This window comes from Stegastes partitus, unplaced genomic scaffold (assembly GCF_000690725.1).
Source record: "Stegastes partitus isolate 25-593 unplaced genomic scaffold, Stegastes_partitus-1.0.2 Scaffold598, whole genome shotgun sequence".
Classification (NCBI taxonomy): domain Eukaryota; kingdom Metazoa; phylum Chordata; class Actinopteri; family Pomacentridae; genus Stegastes; species Stegastes partitus.
Window position 1 is genome coordinate 351,826 of NW_007578329.1, and position 19,451 is coordinate 371,276.

General features: G+C 41.2%; 2 protein-coding genes across 2 annotated transcripts; both read left to right on the top strand.

Annotated features, from left to right (window-relative positions):
- Positions 1-64: 64 nt before the first annotated feature.
- Positions 65-14,463, top strand: LOC103362745 (coagulation factor XIII A chain; the record flags this gene model as incomplete). Its single annotated transcript, XM_008289205.1, has 12 exons — positions 65-332; positions 1,522-1,640; positions 1,715-1,822; positions 2,262-2,506; positions 4,680-4,932; positions 10,111-10,264; positions 10,344-10,453; positions 11,594-11,759; positions 11,839-11,993; positions 12,499-12,635; positions 12,711-12,816; positions 13,815-14,463. Coding segments are annotated over 12 exons (1,854 nt in total), but the record flags the coding sequence as incomplete, so codon positions are not given.
- On the top strand, positions 2,505-3,779 carry LOC103362740 (coagulation factor XIII A chain-like). Its single transcript, XM_008289194.1, has 3 exons — positions 2,505-3,067; positions 3,154-3,253; positions 3,383-3,779. The coding sequence occupies exons 1-3, from the start codon at positions 3,020-3,022 to the stop codon at positions 3,643-3,645; spliced, it is 411 nt and encodes a 136-aa protein (XP_008287416.1). The 5' UTR covers positions 2,505-3,019; the 3' UTR covers positions 3,646-3,779.
- Positions 14,464-19,451: the final 4,988 nt, after the last annotated feature.

The window sequence follows — 19,451 nt, forward strand, 5'->3', positions numbered from 1 at the left end:
TCCTCTTCCTCCTCCTCCTCCTCCTCCATCTCTTCCTCCTTCTCCTCTACCTCCTCCTCCTCTACCTCCTCCTCCTCCTCCAGGCTCCAACCCGTCGCCCAACAAGGGCTCCCTGGTGGTGGTGACCTTTGGGTCCCGGTCCGGAGGCCTGTGGTCCGGCCGGATCGTGGAGATGCAGGGTGAGTCGGTGCTGCTGGGCGTCACGCCGACGGCCACGGCCATCGTGGGGAAGTACCGGACCTACGTGGCCATCTCAGTGGGCAGCGGCATGCAGCGGACCAAGAGGGACGCCGGCACCGACCTGTACCTGCTGTTCAACGCCTGGTGTCCAGGTAGGAGTCACCCCCTGCTGGCTGAGACGGGAACTGCTGCTGTCAGGTTGATTACAGCAGCAACGAGATTATATTATATTATATTATATTATATCATATTATATTGTTTTATATTGTATTATGTTATATTATATTATGTTATGTTATGTTATGTTATGTTATGTTATGTTATATTATATTATATTATGTTATGTTAAATTGTATTATGTTATATTAAATTATATTATACATGTACAATGACTAAAAATTAATATTTTAATAATATATTGAAATAATATGTACTGATGAAAACATTTATGGATTTAAAATGACAGACTCAACGTTTCTTTTCCTGTCGAGAGTCACTGAACTATTAATCTTGAACTTCACGATCTTTATGTAAAAAAATAAAATGAAAGAAATGTGTTTAAATTAGACGTGTAAATCTGTCATTTGGTTTTTGGAACTTTTTCACGACTTTTGCGTATTAAAAAAATAAATCGTAAACTAAAACGTGCAAAATCTGTTTAAAAATCTACCAATTTTCCTGATTTTGATGCTGTTTCAGTTTGTCGAGGGATCGTTATTTTTCTATTTCTAAGTGCTTTATTAAAAAAATCTGATTGATTGACTGATATTATTCCTACTACATCCACCAGGGGGCGCTATTACTTTACATAACAATCATCTTATTGGATGAGTGACGCTCACGACCTCTTGAGGTCCTTCAAAGAGCAGCTTGTGGGTTAACTTTGTAATAAACACGTAGCTACGTCACAGTTCCCGAAAAGTTGACGCACGATTTTACATCTTTTATGGAAAAATTATCAGAAAAAAATGCGTTTCTTTGGAATTCCCCGAATAAAACGCAACGATGGGTTGCAGGTTGTTAACTTGTGAAACTGAACATTTTCGGGATCTAATTCGTCTAATTTTGACGTCTGCGATAATTTACTCGTTAGCGGTTGAGCTTGTAGCTCTCGTGGAGCTTCAGCGTGAAGTTTAGCTCGTTGTTTAGGCGTCAAACTTTCCTGTTTCGTAGCTTTTGGTGGAAACTGTAGCGCTACCGTTTAGCAGCTAACGAGCCACGTTTCCCTCAGGAGGTGGTGGAGACCAAAAACGGAGCAGAAAGAGGGCGAATGTTGGACCTCGAGGCTCCAAACTGACCTGATCCGTAGCAGAAGTGGTGAAATACTTTGTCTGTTTGCAGAGGACCCGGTGTTTCTCCCGAATGACTCGGAGCGGATGGAGTACGTCCTGAACGACATTGGCATCATCTACCAGGGCTCGATCGGCGCCATCGTTACCAGGAACTGGAACTACGGACAGGTACGCGAAAACGCCAAAAACGCAAGCGCCGCTGACAATCCGCAAGTCGCGCTAACGCTAACGTCTCGTCGCAGTTCGAGCGAGGCATCCTGGACGCCTGCATCTACATCCTGGACGCGTCTCGGATGCCGATCTACAACCGAGGCAACATCATCAAGCTGGTCAGGAAAGGATCCGCCATGGTGAGGAAACACCGCCCATGTCTGGCTTGTTCCTTCTGCTCCACCAGCTCTGGTTTGCTTGAAAACTTTCGGTCTCAAACTGCTGACGTGTGAAATGGTGTCTGTGAAATCTTAGCTCGGTACGTCGGATGCTGTCCGACATATTTTTTTCGTAGAAATCGTCAATCGACCCAATTTCAAAACGTTTATTCACACATTTAAATTCAACGTCTCAGCAACTATTGATGGTAAAAAGCCTGAAATGTGCTCGTGGCAGCACATAGCGCCACCGGGTGACAAGACACGAAGCTGCACCCTTCAAAATAAAAGTCTCAAATAAGATCAGTCCTAGATTTTTAGAACAGTTTCTGCTCGACCCACATGGTTCTTCATCCAGCAGGCCAAAACATACACGACCCCCGTCAGCTGTGAGACAAACTTGTTGTCCGTCCGTCCTCAGATCAACTCTCAGGACGATAACGGCGTCCTGGTGGGGAACTGGAGCGACGACTACTCGATGGGCGTGGCCCCGACGGCCTGGACCGGCAGCGTCGCCATCCTGCAGCAGTACGCCAACACCGGGGTGCCGGTGTGCTTCGCCCAGTGCTGGGTGTACGCCGGAGTCTTCTGCACCTGTACGGGGACACACAACCGACACGCAACACACTGCACACCAGACAGGAAGCAGNGTTGTGTGTCTGTTCGGTGCTTTTATTCCAGTTTGTGTTCTTTTTAAAGCCTGTTTTTGTGCCTTTTGTGTCTCTTTCAGTTCATTTTAATCTCCTTGTTGTGTGTTTGTCAGCTTTAGTGCTTATTTGTGTTCCTGTTGTGAGTCCTTCATTGAGTTGTGTTGTCGTCCTGATCAGTTTGTGAGGGTTCACGGCTGTTTTTGTTCATGTTGTGTCTCGTTTAATCCGTTTAAATCCTATTTTCTGCATCTTTGTGTTGGTTTTGTGTCTGTTTCGGTCAGTTTGTATGTTTGTGCTCGTTGTGTGTCTGCAGTGGATTTATGTGTGTTTCGGTCCATTTGAATCCGGTTCTGGTCGGTGTTTGAGTCCGTTTGTGGTCATCTTGTCGCCTTTCGCTCAACAAACAAGTCGATCTTTTTCACTTTTTGTTGTTTGTGTTTCTTTTTAAAACCTGCTTTTAGTTTTTTAATTTCCAACCTTCTGGCAGAACTTCCTCAGAACCTCATCCCGAACCTTCTTGTGGACCGCCATGACGCCTCCGACCAGCACCACCTACAAGGGCCGCTACAGCGAGCCGGTAACCATGACGACCACCAGCACCACGGTACCGCTCCGTCTCCGAACCGACCAACCAGCTCTGCTCTGCTTCTCGTCCACCTCCAGGTGCCGATCGCCAACCTCCAGGACTACGGCGACGACTTCGCCGAGTTCGAGCCGTTCGACGGCATCGACGAGGCCGCGCCGCGCTCGTACCCGGGAGGAGGTGAGGCGGCGCCGCTCCACGGTCCACCGGGCCGCCGGGGGTCCAGCCGGGGGTCCAGCCGGGCCGCCGGGGGTCCAGCCGGGCCGCCCCAGTGGACCGTGGAGTAACGCCGTGTCCGTCTCTCCTCAGACGCCCTGACGGTGGAGAACATCAACATGTGCCAGAACATCAACAAGCCGAACCACTTCAGCGGCGCCTACGACACCCAGAACCTGGTGGTCCGGCGCGGCCAGGAGTTCGTGGTCCGGGTCTCCTTCAACCGGGCGCTGGTGCAGCAGGACGACTTCCAGCTGGAGTTCCTGATCGGTGAGTCTGGTTCTGGTACCGGGTCCTGTAGAATAAACAAATCCCAGGCAGACGGAACCACCGACTTCTGGTTCTGTCGGAACTAAAACAAACAAACAAAATCGTTTTTAACTGGATTCTGTCAAATCCAATAAAGTCTGCGCTCCTGAACGCAGCAGCGGCCCGTCAGTGACGTCACCGGTCACATGACGGGAAACCAGGAAGTCTTTGGGGTTGAACTGCAGGCGGTGTGTTTGTTTACTATTAAAACAACAACAACAAAGTAAACTTTAAATAAAAGGAACCTGGAGGCGAAAAAAAGTTCAAAATAAAAGTCGCTAAAAAAAATAAATAAATAAAAATCAGCAGCGGACTCACAATCATGATGGTTTTATTAATTAAAGCAAATGTTTTTATTTAATCTTATTTCTATGTTAAATAAAATGTATTTTCTTGATTTTTCATATATTTTAAAATATGTTTAAAAGCAGNTGTTGTGTGTCTCTTTGTGTCGTGCCCTCCAGGCCTCTGACCTCCACATCAGCGCCGCTCATCTTCTCCTTTAACTCTTAATGTCGGTGCGACGCTTTGAGGCGGAGAGTGAAGCTGAAGATGACTGAATGACCTCAGAGAAAACACACTCACACACTCACACACACACACACACACACTCACACACACTCACTCACACACACTCACACACACACTCGGCGTGGTAGCGTTTGTGTGTCTGTGAATAAAACGTGTGGATCTCGACTCGACTCCTGCTGACATCAGCTGAATCCGTCTTTGCTGCATATTAACACAGATGTTTCCCTGCAGCGACGCACACACACACACACACACACACACACACACACACACACACAGAGTTTCTATCACTTCAGAGGACACCTCGTCGACTCTTTATATGAAAATTTTATGACTTACATTTTGTCGGACGCCGACCAGATGGAGGTCCTCACAACATCATGACACACACACACACACACACACACACAAATAACTCTGTGTGTGTGTGTGTGTGTGTGTGTGTGTGTTGACCCCGTTGTCCGTCCTTGGCTTTGACCTTCAGCCGTCCAATCAGACGCCGGTTCAGATTCGGACTTCCTGCTCTTTGTCCCACTTTCTCCTCCTGCAGCGTTGTGCGCTTGGCCGCTGCCCCCTGCTGGCGGTCGGAGGAGGTGCGGTCGGAGGGCCTCCGGGGGCCACGAGGGCCACGAGGGCCTCCAGGGCCTCTGGGGCCTCCACGGCCTTGGGGGCCTTTGGGGCCTCCGGGGCCTCTGGGGCCTCCGGGGCCTCCGGGGCCTATGGGGCCTCGGGGGCCTCGGGGGCCTCCGGGGCCTCCGGGGCCTCCGGGGCCTCCGGGACTTCCTGTTCACGTCGACGAGTCGGTCGCATCCAGACATGAGCAGATCTTCAGCTTACTGATCGTTCCTCTTTATCTTCAGATTTTTTCTTCTCGCTGAACAAACCAGAACCTTTCAGAACCTCTGTGTTGTTTTGTTTGTGTTCTGCAGAACCAGACTGATTCTAACTGACTCTCGTTTTTCTTTTTCTTTTTTGCTTAATCTTGTTTTCTTCCGTCTTATTTAAGTGTTTGATTTAGGGTTTTTTTTTTAAGTCGTCTTATTTTATTTGTTTGATTTTATTTTATTTTTATTCTATTTTAATTTTATTTTACTCCAGACGGACTTTATGTTTAATTTAGTTTTAATTTAGTTTAATTTTATATTTGATTCTAATTTTAATTTAATTTGTTTTTGTATTTTTTTCTTTTTCATTTAAATTTTGTCTTTTAACCTCTTGTCATTTTTATTTAGCATTTTATATTTTATTTTATATTTTATTGTTCTCGGTCTTTGTTTCTATCTTGTTTTATTATTATTTTTTAAAATTCTGTTCATTTTTTTCTTTCTCTTTGTTTTCTTGAGTTTTATTTTATTTTATCTCTTGTTTTCCTCCATGTTTTATGTATTTTGTTTTCTTTGTTGAGTTTTATTTCTTCTTTTTTCTTTGTTTGTTTAATTTAATTTAGTTTAATTTAATTTAATTTAATTTAATTTTTTTATTGTTCAAGTATTGCTTTTATTTTATTTATTTCATGTTTTATCTAGTTTAATTTTTTTCTTTCATTAGTTTTTTTATTTGTAGTGTTTTATCTGTAATTTAGTTTTATTTATTTTATTTGACTTTTATTATTTTTTATTTGATCTTGAGTTTTATTAATAACTTGAATATATTTGATTTATTCTTCTTCATTTATCTGATATATTTTAATGTGTTTTAACTTGTATTTAGTTTTATTTTGTCTTGTATTATTGGAGTTTAACATAATTAGTTATTATATCATTAATTTCGAGGCTCTTCTCTGTTCGCTGGTTTCACATCATTTCAAACTTTTTTAAACTCTTGAATCTCCTGATTCAGCAGTAAATAAACTCAGCTGGTCGACCAATCAGCTGCAGCGTCCTGCCGCGTCACTTCCTGCTCCAGTTCCTCAGACAGCAGCGCCCTCTGCTGGTCGCTGCAGCTTCCTGCAGCTTCTCTGGTTTCTGTCTCTGTTGTCTTAAAGTTAACATCGAACAAAACACGACGTAGTTTGATGTGACGCGACAGAACATGAACGTTTTTACTGGTTTTAAAAGTTTATCACATAAAAACAAAAATATGTTGAAAGAAAAGAACAAAAATATGAAAATACTGATGAACATCGAGCTCCGGAGTCTCGTTACGATGAAATAAAGAAGTTAAATTAAACAATAAACCAAAAGTTAATGTTCAAAAACAGTCTTTAGCTTTTTATATTTATTAGTTGTTTTTATTGTTCATTTGGTGTTTTTACATCATAAATGAGAATTTATTGTCCTGAACTTTATTTATATCTGAACAGTTTTAGTTTGTGTTGGTTTTAGTGGTCAGATGTCGACTTTTTAAATCCAAATGTAGAATTATTTTTGTCCAAACTTCATCTAGTTCGTCACTCATTTGTACCTCGTTATGTTTATTGACACCGTTTACTAAATTTGAGGTTTTTAATTTACTTATTTATTTTATTTGTTGCTGTTGAGGTCCAATAGTTTCCTTTTTATCTCATCATTTGTACTTTTTACTTCAAAACCTCAATTCAATGAGAAATAAAAATAATTTTTCCTTCTAATAAATATGAAAAACTTTAATTTAGGAGTTTTTTAAAATCTCCTAATCTTGATTTTTACGTCGTATTTTCGTCACGACTTTATTTCTTTTGTCCAGATCATCGTTTGTGATGAAGATTAAGTCAAAGTCTGAGTTTAGTTTTTACATTTTATGTCCCAACTTTGGTGTTTTTTCTAATAATAAATGTTTTTCTACGTTTAGCGTCGATGTATTGAATCGTTTAGTTAAAATCAGTGAACATGTCTTTTGGTCTGATTCTGACCTTGTTTTCATTCCTCTCTGCTTTCTGATGTTGTTCTGCTGGAGGACCGGTTCAGTAAAAAGCTGCTGACTCGTCCACCTGCTGCTGTTTCACTTCCTCACGTCGTCGTTTCTTCCTGATTCGGAGTCGAGTCGACCTGCAGCCGGATTCTCTGACTTCAGGCCACAGAAACCGTCCAGAGTCGCCTCAAACTGTCAAACCACAGAACAAACAAAGACTTGTGATCGGATCAGCAGGTCCATCTGAGCTTCCTCTGTCTGAACCGAGCCTCTGGGGGACCCAAACCACAGGTTGGGAACCACCCGGAGCTCCCAGATTATCTCCAATAAAACATTAAAAACAGCATTTAACTCGTTTTACCGTAAACGACGAACATTTAAAACGTCGTCTGTGGAACGATTTTCATAAATTAAAAAAATAATAATTTAAAAAATGTCTGTTTTTTTTTTTTTTTCCGGCTGTTTGAACGTTGATTTTTTTTATTCTCTGAAACTTTTAAGTTGAGCAGAAATAATGAAATAACACGTTAAGTCTATTTTTTCTGACTTGTTTTACTTATTTATTCACAGATTTTTAAACCTTCTTTTCCAGCATTTTGGACATTTTGATTTTTTTCAAAATATATATTTTATTTATTTTTTCAATGCCATTTTTCTGCACCTCTAATGTTTTTTTATTTTTTGAATTTACTAATTTCTGTCATTTTTATTTTATTTTTATTTTTATTTACTAATTTCTGCTATTTTTTATTTTATTTTATTTTATTTTTTACTAATTTCTGCTTTTTTATTTTATTATTATTATTTATTTACTAATTTCTGTTATTTTTGTTTTATTATTATTTTTATTTACTAATTTCTGTTATTTTTATTTACACTTTGTAACTCAGGCTTTTATTTATTTTATTTCTATTTTTTAAATTTTATTCTCTCTCTTTTTTCTTTATTTTTTTGCTTTTTGTCTAATTTCTTTCTGTGTTTATAAAATTCCTAAATTGCACATGTTGTTGTTTTGTTTAACGTCTTTATCTAGTTTTTGTTTAATTATTTTTTTCAATTTTGTCTCATAATTTATTATCTTTTTTTTTTCAATTTAAAGTTTTTCTGCTTTTTTTAAATGTAATTTTTAAAACTGATTTTTGTTTGTTTTTTACTTTAAATCTCATATTTTATACAGTAGCTCCTTTTTTTTTTACACTTCTGTTCTGTTTTCTGCTTTTTATATATATTTTACTTTATTTTTAATTATTTAATTCACACGTTTATTTGCTATATTTGCTGCTTGTGTCATGACTTTAGCTTTTTATAAATATTTTCTAATTTTTAAATATTATTTTTGACTCATTAAATCTTTTTTTCCTCCTCCACATTTCTTTTCCTCCTCATCTGATATTTCTACTTTTATCTGTTTTTATCTTTCTTCAGGTTTCGTGTCCAAACGTCTTCTGGACGTTTTTAAAATCCAAATCTCACCAAAAATGTTCTTTTTTTTTTTTTTGTCATTGTGTGTTTTTGATCTTGACAAACTTTAAAATCATTTTTATTGTTGTTTAATTCATTTATTTGCGTCTTTCTGTGGTTTAAACACCGACGGCGTCAAAGCGATCCAGAGTTTCATTCATTCGTTTCCTCTGGTTGGAAACAGGAAGTGGATCCGACCAATCAGCAGCAGCGTGTCAGGACGACCTGAACATTTTTAACACGTCGATTATTTTCACGTGAAACCAGAAAACTGCTTTTCTGGCAAAATAAAGAAGAAGATCTTTAAAAAAACACAACATTTATGTCTTTAAGGCCCGTTTGTGTTGGTTTTGTGTCTCTTTTAGTGAATTTTAAGACGTTTTATGAGCGTTTCATGTCTGTTGTTCTGTGTTTTGTGTCTCTTTTATTGTCGTTCTGGTCACTTTGTGCCAGTTTGCAGCTGTTTCATGTGTATTCTGCTTTTTCAGTTCATTTTAATCTCCGTGTGGTGGGTTTGTCAGCTCTAATGCTTATTTCTGTTCATATTGTGAGTCCTTCATTGACTTTTGTTGTCTTCCTGATCAGATTGTGAGTGTTCACGGCTGTTGTGTGTTTATTTGTCTTCATTTTTGTGTCTCTTTAGCTCAGTTTAAATCTATTTCTTGTCACTTTGTGCGTCGTTGCAGCTGTTTTGTGTGTATTTATGTTCATTTAGTCGGTTTTAATCTCGTTTTGTTCGTCTTTGCAGCGTTCTTTGCTTATTTGTGTTCATTTTGTGTATTTTTTTGTCAGTTTTAATGTCTTTTATGCCTGTTTCTGTTCATGTTGTGAGTCCTTCTTTGAGCTTTGTTGCCTTTCTGACCGGCTTGTGAGGGTTTGCAGCTGTTTTTGTTCATGTTGTGTCTCTTTTAGTCAACTTAAATCTAATTTTGTGCGTCTTTGTGGAGGTTTTGTGTCTTTTTCGGTCGGTTTTGACGTCGTCCTTATCAGTTTGCATGTGTTTGTGTTGGTTGTGAGTCTCTGTTCAGTGCTTTTAGGCCAGTTTGTGTTCGTTTCTTGTCTTGTTGAGCCTGTTTTTGTGCCTTTTGTTCGTCTTTCAGTCGTTTTAATCTCTTTACGTCCACTTTGTGTCTGTTTATGTCGACTTTCTGCCTCTTTCAGGCCGTTTGTGCGTCTCTGCCGTCGCTTCACGCCCAGTTGTGCTCGTTGTGCGTCTGTTGTTGTTCACTTTAGATGGTTTGCGTCTGCTGTAGTCGGCTTTGTGTGTCTGCAGTGGATTTATGTGTGTTTCAGTCATTTTNTTTTTGCATTTTTCACTACATTTAAGCAAAAACATCAACATTGCACAGATCTGTGACGTCACCTGAATGAATACGTGTATTTCAGGCATTAAAAACTCATTTATTTTCGCGTTTTTCCAGCAAAACCACATCTTTAAAAAGTATTTCTTTGCATTTTGACTTCAACAGAAACCAACAGTCGTCGTTTGTTCCTGTGTGCGATGCTAAAACTGCCCTCTTCCACTTTGTTTAAATCTTCTACAAATGTAATAGTTGTGCAGATGTTTGCTCTGTTTTCCTTCAGGGACACAACATTCCTCACATTTTTAACGTTTTTTTAATTCTTTATTTACTGTGACAAACGTCTCTCGCCACACGGTGGTGGTTCTGATGAGTCCGTTACCGCTGCAGGTGAACAGCGACGTGGTTTTCCACAAGAGGGACCGCTACGGGACCATGCAGGTGTTCAAGGTGGACAAGACCCACGTGGGCCAGGGCCTCTTCACCAAAGCTCCGGGCAGCAGCCAGATGCTGGACGTCACGCACACCTACAAGCACCCCGAAGGTAAAACCCTCAAACGCCGTGAACAGAAGGTGACGCTCAGCGTTCAGGTTCCCGGCGGCGGACTGATCTGTGTTTGCAGGCAGCGCGGCCGACAGCAGGACGATGACCCGGGCGGAGGAATACGGCTGTGAGAGGGACCACTCCGACGTACCGGACGGACAGCTGAACGCCGAAATCACGTCTGAGCTGGTAACACATCTGTCTGAACATCTGGGCACGTTTCAGTCCACCTGTACGCCAACAAAACAAGTTAAATACGAGGTTACAGACAGACTGGACTTCCTTTGACGTTTCTAAACAGCTTCTACTTCGTTTAACTCTGAGAGCTCACAGCCTCGAACAACAAAAATAAGTTGTAGTTGAAATACTTTGCTGAAAGTCGCGAAAGCGTAGCTAAAACAGCTAAAGCTGGCTAAAAGCTGTTGGTTTATATCGAAAACCTCAAAAATAACGATGCAACAGTTGAAACAGGAACTAAATACAGTAAAAGAATATTTAAAATAAGCTAACAACAGCATACGTAACAGCTGAAATAGTTTAAAATCAGTCGAAAGAGTCGTGGATAGCAGCTGGAATAGTTAGCTAGAATTTAGAGGCTAAATGTTGAAAAAGTTTAACTTGTCAGCTTAAAGTAGCTGATTTATGTTGAAATTGCTAAAAGCTAACAAAACAGTTGCTAAATGAAGGGAATGAGTGTTGAAGAGCTAACAGTAGCACGTGTAACAACTGAAACAGTTAGCTAAATTTAGCTGAATCTGTAGTAGTTAGCAGCTTCAATAGTTAGCTAAAAGCAGTGACTACCTGTTAAAAAAGCTAAAAGTTGTGCGATGCAAGTTGACACTGTTAGCTCAAAGTAGCTAGTAGCTTAATGTAACAGTCGGTGCAGATGCTAAATGTAAAGAATGAATGTTGAAAAGCTAATAGTAGCAGATGTAGCAGGTGAAATAGTTTAAAATCAGTTGAAGGCGTAGTGGATAGCAGCTAGAAGTAGTGACTAACTGTTGAAGTTATGTGTATACTTTATGTTGTTAGCTCAAAGTAGCTAGTAGCTTCATATGACAGTTGCTAAATGTGGGGAATGAATACCGGGCATTGATAGCGCGCGATCTTTGTGGCCGAGGGCGTTGCTGCTTTTTATTGGTTATTAAAGTGTTTACGTACATATTTCTTTGAAGACATCAGAATTGTTCCTAAACAAATAAAACTTGATTCACATTCAGTCCTTAGGCTCTCATTGTCGTCCATCTTGGCCAGAAGCGCGGCCGTTGGACTTGTTCGTCTGTTTAATGTCCGAACCAGAGCATGACGATGCTAAACTGCCCCCTCCAGTGTCGCCTGGCCGAGGACGTCCAGCTGCTGGTGATCCTGGAGAACGGCAGCGACTCCAACAAGACTGTCCACTGCCACCTGGAGGCGTCCGTCGTCTTCTACACCGGCGTGGAGGCCAACCACTTCAAGAACCTGGACTTCACGGTCGCCGTGGCAGCCAAACAGAGTGAGCAGCGCTAGCAGAGGTGCGTTTGTGCGTTTGGAGATGAAGCCGGTAACACTGGGAGTTTGTGTTTGCGTCGCAGAGAACACCGCGAAGGTGAAGATCACGGCGGCGGAGTACATGCCTCACCTGGGCACCCAGACCAGCCTGCACTTCCTCCTGAGCGGATCGGCCGACGACCAGTCGGTGAGCGCCATCAAGGTGATCGAGCTGCAGAGCCCCGGCCTCACCCTGACGGTAAGACGCCCGCGACGCTCCATGCAAGGACGCAGTCTCCGGTAAAATCACAGAAAAAGGCCGCACACGTTGGGAAAAACAAACAAAAGGTCATAACTGTAAATAAGGGGGCGACTCAGGAGCTCAACAGGCTGGTACCGACACGGCGCCATGGTTCCAGTCCGGTCCACCATTATGTCCTTCCTCACTCTGCTCCCGACTTTGCCTTCTCCATTGTCCTCTCCAGTAAAGGCTAAAGGCCAAAAAATAAATAGTGATGAACGATATTAAAACTTCTGGCCGATACTGACATCCGATATTAAGATTTCTGATATCACCGATATCACCGATATCACCGATGTCGATGTTCAATTTTTGTTCACACCGAAAAATGAGTCTCAGTCAGCACTGTGAGAAACTATTTAGAAGAAGCCCAGATGAGACCACATGGTCTGTACTACAAACGTGAAACCTATTTTTAGCATCGTTTCATAGTTTTAAAAGCGGTCCTGATGTTCTGTTCCAGGTGACCGGCCAGCCTCAGGTCCAGCAGGAGATGTTTGTGACGGTGGTCTTCGTCAACCCGCTGAACGAGCCTCTGCACCACGTCTTCATCTACATAGAGGGCGCCGGAGTCATGAGCCTGAGACGCCGCTACTTCGCGTAAACATGCCGCCGACTACGTTAAGCTTTCAACATTGAAGCCGCAAACTGAACGCCTTTGTCTTGGTGTTTCAGTAAAATCGAGCCCCAGGCGACGGTCAGCTTCATGGAGCAGTCCACCCCGCGGCTGCAAGGAACCCGGCGCATCGTGGCGGTGCTGTACTGCAGAAAGCTGAGCCAGGTGACAGGTTCTGCTCATGGTTCTGCTCATGGTTCTGCTCATGGTTCTGCCCACTGATCAAACTATAAACACAGAAACAATCGTTCATTTCACACTTTGCAACAAACTGCTTGTTTGTGACGTGCTGTTCTGTCAGAAAAAATAAAAGCTTAACATCAGTTTATTCCACATTTCTCATTTAAACAGTGAATTATTTCCACCAACTCATATACATATACTTCATATATATATACTTCATAACAGGTTTAATATTAAATTAACATTCTGCTAATATTAGTCGTAAATGCAAAACATATAATCAAAGCTCTGGGTAAGGTGGAAAATAAATACCAGCATGCTAGTAGTAGCCACGCTACTGTAGAATGATACACAAGAGGAAGAAAACAATAGCAAGCCAAAAGATTTTATTGTTTAGCATGCATGCTAACATGCTACTGTAGCTATGTGACTAACAATAGCATGACTTCTATATGATCATGCTAACATGCTACTGCAGCTAAGTGATTGTAAAACACCATAAACAGCAGCATGACTCCTTTGTCATCATGCTAACATGATAACATAGCTATGTGACTGTAAATCCCCATAAACATTAGCATGATTCCTCTTTGATCATGCTAACATTCGACTGTAACTATGTGACTGTAAACCACCATAAACATTAGCATTACTCCTCTGTGATCGTGCTAACATGCTAACATGCTACTGCAGCTAAGTAATTGTAAAACACGATAAACATTAGCATTACGCTGCCGTGATCATGCTAACATGCTACAGTAGCAATGTGGCTGTTAACCACTATAGACGGCATTACTCCTTTGTGGTCATGCTAGCATGCTACTGCAGCTAAGTAATTGTAAAACACGATAAACATTAGTATTACGCTGCCGTGATAATGCTAACATGCTAATGTAGCTATGTGGCTGTAAACCACTATAAACAGCATTACACCTTTGTGGTCATGCTAACATGCTAACATGCTTGTTGTGTTTTTTCAGGTGCATGGTTTCGTCGACATCACCGTTGCCTGACCCGCCTCGCCGCACGCCACCTGTCTGAGTGGGCGGAGCCTGCAAGAAGCGCCACTTCCTGTTGTGATGATTCTTTTTTTTCCTTCTGTGAAATCAGTTTGAAGCTTGAACTTGACGTTCTTTAATCGATTTATTCCTCAGATGTGGAGGTTTGCGTGTCGACGTTTTCCTCTTTATAGAACGGAAACAAACAGAAACAGCTTAAGATGAGATTTAAAGACGTCATTTGTTTCTGTTTTGTTCCAGTTTTATTTTTTCATACAGTTGTTTTCAATCAAAGCAAAGCAAAAACTAATTAGACATGCCCAAATCTTTTTAAATCCAAATTTGACAGAGCATTTGGGTTGTTTTGTTTTTGACAAAATAAGACTTCAAAAGTAAATTCTGAGTTTGACATCAGCTGCAACGGTGACAGAATGAGTCGATGTTAAATGTTAATCAAATCAATAGGAGTGGCCTGTGGGACACAAAAACACCTCCAAGTCTGTGGGATATAAATCAGTTTAATCCTTTATTTCAGTCTCTCTGAATGAAAACAAATGTGATTTTCTCTTTTTTTCTCTCTTCTAATAATGCTGAGCCCGACTATTAACAATAAAAGCAGATTCAAAACCTCTGAAGGTGTCGCTGTCCATTTATTTATTTATTGTTTTCCATTTCTTATTTTATTCCTATTTTTTTCTCTTTTTTTTTGCAAATCATCTTGTTTTTAGTCGTCTACGGTTCTTAAAACAGCTTCAAAAAGTCACTGTTTTGAACTGGAATTGTGCAACGAACATGAACGCATTTCATTTATAACGTGTCAGAGAACTGCCATACTCACTCCAGCCACTAGATGGTGCTGTTGCCTAGATTATGTTGCTCTGCCACTAATGTAATGTACATAAACATATAAGGCGCTTCAAGGCAATGTAAGTTAAAATAGTGTCACACAGCAGTCCAGATCGTGTATATATAAAGATTTCTTAACATTTTAGCTAATTATTCTCAGTCTGTCATAGCTACTGTGGCCACTAGAGGGCGTCTAACGGCTGTTTTAGTTTCAGAAACTGCAGGATGAATCATATTTGATGTGTTTATCCACATTGTTTTCCTAATAAATGCTCTTGACTTTAGTCGTAGCTACTGCGCTGTTTGTGGGAACTAAAATTGACGTATTTTATTCTGGACTTGTTGGATGCCACTAGAGGGCGCCGCAGCTCGTACTTCATCACTCTGGTGGTCCAACATCGAAATGTTAAAAAACTTGTTTCGGTTAGTTTGCTGACATGACTGATGCTGTTTCTTGCAGCCACTAGAGGGCACTTAGCGGGAACTTAGTCACATTAAACATCACAAATTAAAACTTCTGCAAAACAATTATTAAACAAAATATCACATCGAAAAGTCGTATTTTACAAACGATCTTCAAATTGTTACTTTCGGGCGGGTTTGCGTTTGATATTTATTTGTTTTGTCTTAACTTGCTGCTAAACGCCCTCTAGTGGTCATATGAGATATCAACATGCCCCCATCAACAACAGCAGCGCCCTCTAGTGGCCGCAGTAGATATGACAGATTTTGAATATTTTTGTTGTTGTACATTTGTAGTGGAACACAATCAGCTTTGCAACTCTGAGACGAGCAAACGACTAAAAACAGTTTTTGAAAACACAAATGAAAAAGTTTAAGAATTTCACTTGTATGTTTGTTTGTGTTTTGTTTCTAAAATATTTTTTTTACGCGTTTTTGTTAATTTACTGCAAATCGCCCTCTAGCGGTTGAGTAAGAAGGCGTCTCAACAAAAATCACACAATATGTTCATTTGTTCAAACGCCAGAGCAACATGTATTTAAGTTGAAGTGGCAGCGCCCTCTAGTGGCTGCAGCAAGTATGACAATCCTCCTACAAATTATAAATTAAATGCTTTCACTGTTATTGCACATTTCCAGTGCCACAAAATCAGTTTTGTATCTTAGGGAACAGTAAATAGATTTTAAAAAATGAGACATTCATTAAAACACAAAGGTTTGCGTTAAAAATAAATAAATTGTGTATGACGACAACGTTTTTTGACACGGCAATTTAAAAAAATCATTCACCCGGTGAGCAACATTTGCTGTCGTAGTTGTGCTGGTAAATGACTCATCAGCGCCCCCTAGTGGCCAGACTGAGCTGGACCAACATGTATTTAAGTTCACTAGGCAGCGCCCTCTAGTGGCTGCAGAATTTTAAGATAAGATAAGATACGATAAGATATGCCTTTATTTATCTCACAGTGGAGAAATAGTGCAAACAGAATATGAAAAAGGGCTTCTGAATGGGGGGTATATAGAAAAGATATATGTATGTATATATATATATATATAAAAGATAGGGATTAAATATATAATAATAGTAATAATAATAATAATAATAACAATAATAGTAATAGCAATAATAATAACAATAATAAGCAGTGCAAATGTAGATACATACATACATATTTTACGAACTGTTAATAAAATGCTTTCATTTTCTTTCCACTGAAATCAAAACTTTTAACGTCTTGGCCGACAGCTGACTAAAAACTAAAGCAGGAGTTTAAATAAGTTTAAAACTAAAAACTTAAAGTCGAAAAGTTTTATGTTGAAAAGAAACAGATTTAACTTAAATTAATGTTGTTTAATTTGATGAATGAAAGTGTTGGATTGATCCATTTAATCTGCTCAGTAACATTTGCTGTTGTGTTGTTTAACCTCTGCTCAGCGCCCTCTAGTGGCCGATCCTTGCTCTGCTCTGAAACATTTACAATAAACAGGATTTTTCCAGGTTTTTGTTCAGATACGACGGATACTTGATGACAACACGAGGTGAGATTTACACCAGCTGATGACAGTCGTGTAAACTCCACCCGGGACAGTTTGCTTGAAATCCGCTGTTTGTTCTGGTTCCCTCGCTGCTCCTGCAGCTGTTGTGTGTTCATATGAAACACTGCAGACCTTTGGACTGACCTCTGCACACTTTCTGCTGCTGTTTGTTATGTAAGCGCCGGCGCAGTTCAGCAGAGGCGCCACCAGGAGGCGCCGTCGGCCTTTACTGCACCCACGGCCTGCACTCATGTCAACCGGCTGACTTTGTGTGTTTGGGCCTGAAATCATCCAAATATTCCAGCTTTGGTTCTGGAGAAGACGCAGAAACAGAATCTAAGAGGTTTTGTGAAATCCCGTCTGTCTCAGCCTTCAACTGTCTGATGTGATGTTTTGAGCCGTTTGCGTTTCATATTTTCTGGTATTTCTGAGTCACTGGTAAACTGTTAACTGAACATCGAGCTGCTTTTCCACAAAACCGTGAAAATGAAGCAATCTGAATGTGTTCAGTTGGACTTTTGGGGGCTGCAAAAATGCACCTTTTTCAATATTTTCTCACATTTTAAACATTAAATAAAAGAATTTGTAATAAAACAAGTCAAGTGTTGATGATGAAGCTAACAGCTTCGGTTGAAGCGCAGAAACGTCTCGATGGAACAAACGAACGTGATCAACTAAACCTCCACGAGCTGCCTGGACGTCTGATTAACTAAAAATGTGCTAATTAATTTGCAGGCTTGTGGACGAGCCCTTTGTCAGAGTCTAGCTTTAATATGAGCCACATTCCCGACCCAGTGGGGCCTCGAGCACGGTTCCACCCGGCCGCCCCTCGTGGGTTTGGAGGCTCCAGCCGATGCTCCGCCCTCCAACGTCTTCTTAATTAATCACATGATGAAGACCTAAATGATGAGCAGCGATGCTGGGAGGGGCCTCCTGGAGGAGTCGCGCCCCAAAACCCTCCAATCAGCAGAAACTCTGAAGGTCGGTTCAGTTTATTGTTGTTATTATCAGTGAATGAAACCACCTGGTGAGTCTTAAACTAAACCTGAAAACTGTTCGTGTGTCTCTCACAGGTGTCGACTCCTCCCTCCCTCCCCGCCTCAACAACAGCAGGTAAGCCGTCGTCATGGCAACGGTATCTAACGCATCACCAAACTGGTCGGTCCAGATCGGCTCTGACTCGCAAACGCACGCCCGAGAGTCGATTCAGCGACCTGACTTCACCGTTAGCTGCTCAGCGGGGCGCAGTGCCCGTCGCATCCTGAAGGTGGCGCTACGGGAACGGAGCATCAGTGTGAAATAGCATCGTCAACTTCCACTTCAAACAACATAATATTTCAGATTCACTACACTTTATCTGTACCGTCTCTGTGCAGCGCCCCCTGCTGTGTGGACGCCGCAGCTCGCGTGAAACAAGTCGCTCGAGAGCCAAAACAAACGTTTCTATCAAAGCTTTTAGATGAATTAAAACGCATCGCATAAGATCGACACCTTTAGAGACATTTCTGAGGTAAAGTTTGACGTGTCAACGTCAGCGGATTGAAACGCTTTTGGAGCCTCGAGTGGACATTTGTGGAACTGCAGCTTTCAGCTTGAAGCGTCATGTTTCGCATTAAGCTAACTCATGTGTTTAATTTAACCTAAACGTCAGATTTCAGCTGTTTCACGTGGAATCAAACTGTAGTCGGCAGTAGGGGGCGCTGCAGAGAGATGCTAAAGATAAGGTGAATAAAGACAGACGGGTGAATATTTGATATTTTCCGTTAGCTTCATTTTTCATCAGGTTGCTGATTAGCCTCGCCTTAAGCTAAGCTAACTAGCATGTTTGATTTAGCTTTCTGGTTTGTTGCACCAGCGTTTCCTGATTTAAAACTTTCCACTGTTGAGGAGAATTTTTCAAAACCTCGCGTATTTGATGCTCACGAGGTTTGTATGACTGTCAGAGCTTCATTTGCGACTTGTTTCACAACAACACAAACTGTAGGCAGCGGCGGCGTCCACACAGCAGGGGGCGCTGCAGAGAGAAGGTAAAGGTTAAATGGACTGAAGCTCAAATCTGTGATGGTTTTACGGCGAATATTTGATATTTTATGCAGAAGAGTGACAACTTTAAAGCTGTTTCTGCTGTAAGGTGGACGTTTTGACATCCTCGAGTGGACGTTTATGGAACTGCAGCTTTTGGCTTCATGTTTAAACCCTGGAGGTCTCTGCTTCAAGTGGCTTTGAGCTAAAGCTAACTAGCATAGTTGGTTTGACTTTCAGTTGGCGTCCACACAGCAGGGGGCGCTGCAGAGAGAAGTTAAAAGTTAAATACATTTGATATCTTATGCAAAAGATTAAAAACTTTAAAGGTGTTTCTGCGGTAAATGTTGTAATATCGAGAGTTTGGCTATTTTGGAACCTCTAGTGGTCATTTAGGGAACTGCAGTTTTAACTTTATGTTTCAGGCCTGAAGGTTGCTGCTTAGAGTCATGCTAAAGCTAACTAGCAAGTTTGATCTAACGAAAACGTATCAGAGGTCAGCTTTAATAGGCATCGTGCCCACACAGCAGGGGGCGCTGCAGAGAGAAGTTAAAGGTTAAAGAATTCAAACATTTAAAGGTGTTTCTGACTCGCTTTTGGAGCCTCTAGTGGACATTTGGGGAACTGCGGCTTTGGCTTCATGTTTCAGGCCTGAAGGTTGCTGCTTAGAGTCATGCTAAAGCTAACTAGCATGTCTGACTGTCTTCATAGCCAGCTGGAGTGAGAGTTTGAATGCTGGAGTTCTGCTGGGTTC